A 6,939-nucleotide genomic window follows, 5' to 3' on the forward strand; every position below is an offset into this window, starting at 1 on the left:
AAATATTTGCGCATTCTTAATCTGACAAGCGGAGAAGGCAATGGCATCCCACTCCAGTACTCTTGCCTGGAAAATCCCATGGACGGAGGAGCCTGGTAGACTGCAGTCCATGGGATCGCGAAGAGTCAGACATGACTGAGCGACTTCACTTTCACTTTTCACTTTTATGCATTGGAGAAGGAAATGGCAACCCACTCCAATGTTCTTGCCTGGAGAATCCCAGGGATGCGGTGGCACAGAGTCGGACACGACTGAAGTGACCTAGCAATCTGACAAGACCGTGATCACCTTGGCATGGCATGGTATTTTGAAATTACTTCCTAAGGCTCTTTAAGAACCAAACCAGAAAATTAATCCTAACACTCAAAGGCAAACTTGAACACCTATTGAGGCCAAGCAGGTAACATAAGTGAGGGGAGCTGGTCAGGAATAAGACACTAGCTGGTGACAGACACAGTGATGATCTAGAGAGAATATTCTTCATCCAAAGGGTTAACCATTTTGCAACTCTGGCAGAAAGCTTTGTATAAAGTAAAAATGTGAGCCCAGTATTGCTTGATCTTATTTTTCAAATGAAGCCAGAATCACAGTTTTTACATGAAATCTCCCAATTTTTAAAATGTTGACAACTAACAAATTTCCTAAAAACACCAGCGGGGCCAAAAGCAACAGGAATTTGCAGGCAGATTGGTCATGACCTTACAAATCAACTTCTGCTGAAAACCCTGCCATCTCCCCTCCACCCACTCCTCCTCCAGTACAAACTGCTTTTGACACACTCAAAAAGTCAAAAGTTAAGACTTGCCAGTACAGAAGTCATATATAAAACCTCTGAGTCTGAAGTTGATTATATAAAAGAAGATGCCCCCCACCATTTTTTTTGGAAAGATGACAGCAGGGTTAAAACAAGTGTGTGTGCTACTTGAAGGAAACAGCAGGCATTCTGTGCCTTTCCTATGGTGCCCTATATGCCAGAGTGATTCTAAAGTATGAGGAGGCCATTAGCACTGCTCCATGACCAAATATTTTTTCTTCCTCCTCTCCAAACTGGTTTGTCAGATGACTTTTGGAGACCAGGTTCAGGTCTAGTTAGGGTACTGGGTAGGGTAGTCCTCTATGAGATTCTGTTGTCACTGGGGGGTGTTTGTTAGAGAGATGGCTATTGACACCTGACACCTGAATTATTCAAAGCTAGGGCGTGAGGTGTGGCCTATGGTCTTTTAAGATCAACATCATCACTAAGTCCCCAGAGAAGATCCAAGGAGAGGAAGATGGAACAAGGTTGGCTCCATGGGGAAGGATTCCTCCTCTGCCTCATCCTCTACCTGCTGCTTCAAGGTAAGATGGGACAAGAACAAGAGCAGAGCATCCATATAAAGTCTGGGGAACAGAGAAACCACGCTAATTCTTTTTATTTCTAGATAACAAATGGGTGTTCATTTTGGAAAAAATGGAAATTCATGACACTGACAGTTTGGTATAGCACTTTCTAGGGTCTTAACAGTTATCTGACTCTTCCCTTAGGTTATTTCTCCACTCCCCTCCTCTTTCCTTTCTCCATGTCATTCTCTTTCCAGGCATATAATCTACCCCCACAGTTTCTGGGTATCAACTGTTGTTGAAAGAAGAAAATTCCCCCTTATTTCTCTTTGTTGTTGTTGTTTAGTCCCTCAGTTGTGTCCAGCTCTTTTGTGACCCCACGGGCTGTAGCCCACCAGGCTTCTCTGTCTGTGGGATTCTCTAGGCAGGAATACTGGAGTGGGTTGCCATTCACTTCTCCAAGGGATCTTCCCAACCCAGGGATCGGACCTGAGTGCCCAGATCTCCTGCATTGGCAGGTAGATTCTTTACTGCTGAGCCACTGGGGAAGCCTTATTTCTCTTAAGCAAATGAAAAGGAAAGATGCCAAGGGAATTGAGGTAGATAAAAAGTTCTGTTGTGACTTTTCAGTACAACTTTTCAGTATAATTTCCCAGTCTAGAGTAATTTCTTGTTCATTATTGAGATTAAGCAATGAGGTATAGCACAAAATTAGAGAGACAAAAACAGACTCCACCAGGAGATGCTACCACATACATTCTCTCTTCCTGCCCCACAAAGTATGATTAGAAAAGGGTTCGGTATAAGAGGTGTATCAAGGAACTGTTTATAAGATAGTCTCAGTGGTGATGAGTCCTGAGTTTTAGAAGAGAACAATCATAGCACAACACAAAGACATATAACCATTAAATTGAAAACTGAGTTCCTTCCTTAAGGTCCCACGGATGGATTTCTCATTACCCACCTGATTATTTTCCTCACTATTAATTCATAACCATCTATGCCCTGTTCATATAGTGAGGAGGAGAACTGTGATTGCAAAATTTGTCAGTGACATTCACCCAAATGGCTCAAGGACAGAGGTTTGTGGTGAGATTGTTAAAAACACAGCAGGACAGTAAAAAGTGGTGCTCAGGGCTGAGTTTGCATACACATGTAGACAAGTTCTGCATGGAGAGAGAGAGAGAATGGAATTGAGAATGGGGCTCTGACTCAGCTCACCTTGTCAACTTCCACCATTTGCCTACCAGTCCAGCCTAGCCCACACTTCCTGGTCCATGCAGTAGGAGTCTACCTGCTTCTTCCATAACCCCTGTTGTCTCTGTGCAGTAACATTCCCCAAACCCCAGCCCTAGCACTCTTCTCACAGTCTCTGCTCTCTCCAGGGAGAGGAGATACATTGACCATCAATTGCTCAGGCTCTGACCAGCATGGGGTGGATCCTGCTGCCTTCCAAGCAGCGTTTGCCAGAAAGGCCTTCCGTCCAGCCACCAATGTCAGCATCCCCACTCGTGTTAACATCTCCTTCACTCTGTCTGCCATCCTGCAAGTAGTAAGTCCTGACCCAACTCTGTAATGGTCTAGTGACGAGCAGTGGGTGCACTGACTGGATTTTGTAAGTTAAGAGCTCTATGGGATAGGGAGGCATGACAGGGAATGCTACAATGATAAAATGCAGATAAAAGCTCTCCCTTTGGGGGGATACACCACAAGAAACATAATCCCAATGGACTATTCTCATACTGGTGTTTTCACTTGCATTTCTCATGTACCCTGGATTATATGACCTACATTTTTTAGTGGTTTATGATTAAAAATCATAATTGCCACACAGAACAGCCTTGGAAATGATTAAGAGGTGGGTGGTGTCATTGGATTTCACTTCATAAAGTTAATGATCTCGGATGAAAACTGTTTTTCCAGGATGCACAGCTTCAATTGATGACATCATTCCTGTGGCTAAATATGGTATGAGAGACTCAGTTTCCCCTTTGCTATGGTACCTCCCTTTTTCTACTGCGAGGTCCAACTTTGAGGATTAAAATGGATAAAGCTGAGAATATCCACAAATTAAACAAGTTGAAACAGAGCCGGACCAATAATGAAAATATAAAACTTTCTGATTTATTCTGCCAGTTTAAGGAGGGCAGAGACAGGGCTCAGGAAGCAAGTGGCATAAACCAAGATCACAGAAGCCAATATTTTAGTGGCTCCATCCCAGGGAATCCAAAGCCAAGCTCAAGGTCTCCCCAGAGAGCACTAAGGGAGAAGTGAAAGCAGTACAAGTTTGTCAGTGACAGTGTGACAGTTGTCATCAGAGGGGCGGTGGGAGAGCAAAGAAATGAGTAAAGAAAGAAATGTAAAGTGCAAGAGACAGAGGAAAACTGAAACCAGTTCCCATCCCCTGTTTGTCCCGTACCATGGTGTTCTCCAGATCTGGTATAATCCATTCATCACCTGGAACCCAGAGGAATGTGGGGGCATCAGGAAGCTGGGCATGGCAACTGAGAACCTGTGGCTTCCAGATATCTTCATTGAGGAGCTGTGAGTGTCAGGGCTGAAAAAAGCAAGGAAGAGACCATATTTCCAGGGAAGAGCATGATGTAACCAATGGAGGCCAAGCACAGATTCAACCAGAAAGGAGTAGCATCTGAAACCCCCAGAACACAGAGATAGGTAGAAGGGGGGAGGTCAGGTGAGTGGGGCTGGAGCACAGAAATGGGCAACCTGGGAGAGGATGAGGGCCAGGTCTGATGGGGAGCCCACAGCTTTTACCTCTCTGTCCTTTTCACACTCAGCATGGATACAGATCAGACCCTGCCAGGTCTCATGGCTTACGTCAACAGTAATGGTCACATTAAATACAGTAAGCCAATGCGGGTAACCAGCATCTGCAACCTGGACATCTTCTATTTCCCCTTCGATGAACAGAACTGCACCCTCACCTTCAGGTCCTTCGTCTACACGGGTGAGTGAGAATCACATGCTGAAAGAGAAAGTAAGGGTTTGAGAAGAAGAGGACAGAAAGCTTGGAACAGTGAGTGAATCTCACTGGAAGGGGTGTGGAACCTAAGTGGTAAGGAATCCAACAGTCTGGGCAAAGGGGTTAGGAGGCTTAGGGGGTGCTGAACTGCCTGGGTCTCCTTTGCAGTGGAAAAGATGGTCCTGGGCATGGAGCAGGATGTGCGGGATATTTTGGAAACATCACAGAATCTAAATCGTTTGGAACAAAGGGGAGTGGGTACTTCAGGGTATCCATCAAATGATGAAGATGACTGTGGTCACCAATGACTATGACCAAATCGTCTTCTTTGTGAGTTCAGGGGCCCTGGGTGGGATCTTCTTCTAGATGCATAGCTTATGTCCTCCACCAGAATGTAAGCTCTTCCACAAGAAAACATGCTCCATGGAGGCAGAGGTTGCTATCACTCTTTTCACTGAAAAATCTTCCATACCTAAAATAGTACCTGGCACTCAGGAAATGTTGATTGAATGGATCCTCCCTGAGGAAGGAACAAAGCTCCCACAGCAGTGATTTACAGTGAGCATGAACCTCCACTCCATGTCCCCCACTCCTTCACCAGCTGCCAGGGCTATCAGAACTTTTGGGAGGACAGGAATTTTTATATCTATTTTTAAAAAGAGGTGCTGGAAAAGTTATGAAACACTGTCTTAGGGATATTATGATTCCAAATCCTGGTGATCCCAAAATGACTGCTCTGTCTTGCTTTCTCTCCCACTGGTTTTAAATGTCCACCAGCAAAGGCACTAGAGATTATACCTTGATGAGGAAAGCAAGCAGAAACACAATGCACACAATACCTAAGAATTTGGTCCCTCAATTCTGCTGAGAGCACATTGGTAGGAATTTAAAAATTAGGTAGAGAAAATTGACAATGGGCCAAGAAGGAATGAAATATGTTTCAACGGTAAGCAGCATGGTAGAATTAAACCACGGAAAGACACTGTGGTGATTAAGATGACTTTGCTGGAGAGGGAGGACAGAGAAAGGGACTTGAGGTAACGTTTCCTTACTAGAAAGTTTGCTCTGGGGCAAATCTAAATTCTTGCTCTTACCTGGATTGGCAGCCTCCCAGCCTTCCCCTCAATTGCCTCCCTCTCACCTCCCCACCAGGTGGCCATCAAGCGCAGGCCCACCCTCTACCTCATAAACCTCCTGGTGCCCAGCAGCTTTCTGGTCACCATCGATGCCCTCAGCTTCTACCTGCCGGCAGAAAGCAAGAACCGTGCCTCATTCAAGATGACACTCTTGTTGGGCTACAACGTCTTCCTGCTCATGATGAATGACTTACTCCCTTCCAGTAGCACCTCCCTCATCAGTATGGCCCCTCCCACCTTTAGGAGAAGAAAAGTAGGGTGGGGCATGGCATGGGGGAACAGACCAATGAAACACGTCACAGTGAAAAGAGATCCTGGCAAAGGGCCTTTTTTCTGGGGAAAGAGAAAATAAGAAGTCCTGGCTGGTGCCTCTGGCCCTCAGGCAGGCCCAACTTCCCTCCAGGTGTCTACTTTGCCCTGTGTCTGTCCCTGATGGTGCTCAGCCTGCTGGAGACCATCTTCATCTCCTACCTGCTGCACCTGGCCACCACCCAGCCCCCACCCATGCCTCGTTGGCTCCACTCCCTGCTTCTACACTGCACCAGCCCAAGGACATGCTGCCCTGCTGTGCCTTGGAAGGGAAACGTGGACCTTGCCCACCTGCCTGGTGAGGGAAGTCAGCACTGCCCAGGCTTCCTCTTCTATCACCTCCGCTTCCCTGCTCCCACCTCCTTCCCTCCCCACATAACTCCCCAGCTGACCTTGGTGGCCCACAGCTGAGTCTGTCTCTCCGTAGGTGTGAAGGAGTCCATGGAGTTGGTGGGGAAGGTGCCAGGTCCCAGAGAGACAGAGCTAAATGGGTGCCCTGCGTCAGCAAGGAACCAGCAGGAAGACAAGGCTCAAAAGCAGCACTTGGTCCACCTGTGGGTGTGGTTAAGCCACATGATGGACACCCTGCTTTTCCGTCTCTACCTGCTCTTCATGGCCACCTCCGTTGTCACAGTCATTATCCTCTGGAACACCTAGGCAGATACCTACCTGCAAGTTCCAGGCCAGAGCTTCTCTTGCCCCCTGAAACCAGCCAGGCTCTCATCCCTGCCCAAATCCCACCTTACAGCTCTGGCAACCACCTTGTTTTCATCCCAGTTCCTCTGCAGTTTCAGACCAGATCTGGATGGTTTCCTAAGCTCTCCCAAGTCAAGTCCTTGCTCTGGCATGCCATCAGCTACCCTCAGCCCTCCGGTGAGTCCTGCCTTTCTGGCTCCTTAGGATTCAGGTTCTTAGAATACTTCCTTGATTGAATTTCCTCCAATAAACCCCATTTGCAGAAAGTGTTGGCTCTTCTCTGCATTATATTATAGTTTGAAAACCTTGAGGTTGAGAGACTTCTTGTAGAAACTTCTCACTACTAAAGAAGGATTTTTTTTTCCCAATTCTATTAGATAACATATGAAAGCAGGGAAATGGTAGAGAAGGGGCCAAAATTTATTACAAAGAATTAAAATATGGACTAACCTCCTAAATCCAGTTATCCTGGATTTAAGCTTCTGCAATTAATAA

General features: G+C 46.2%; 1 protein-coding gene across 1 annotated transcript; it reads left to right on the forward strand.

The window, feature by feature from the left end:
* The first annotated feature begins 1,271 nt into the window (after window positions 1-1,271).
* LOC133073908 (5-hydroxytryptamine receptor 3C-like) lies at window positions 1,272-6,405 on the forward strand. The gene is given in 10 exon segments (XM_061167890.1): window positions 1,272-1,338; window positions 2,706-2,872; window positions 3,244-3,288; window positions 3,755-3,864; window positions 4,119-4,288; window positions 4,472-4,533; window positions 4,535-4,633; window positions 5,456-5,660; window positions 5,843-6,046; window positions 6,176-6,405. Coding segments are annotated over 10 exon segments (1,359 nt in total).
* The last annotated feature ends 534 nt before the right edge of the window (window positions 6,406-6,939 follow it).

Source organism: Dama dama, chromosome 19 (assembly GCF_033118175.1).
Source record: "Dama dama isolate Ldn47 chromosome 19, ASM3311817v1, whole genome shotgun sequence".
Classification (NCBI taxonomy): Eukaryota; Metazoa; Chordata; class Mammalia; order Artiodactyla; family Cervidae; genus Dama; species Dama dama.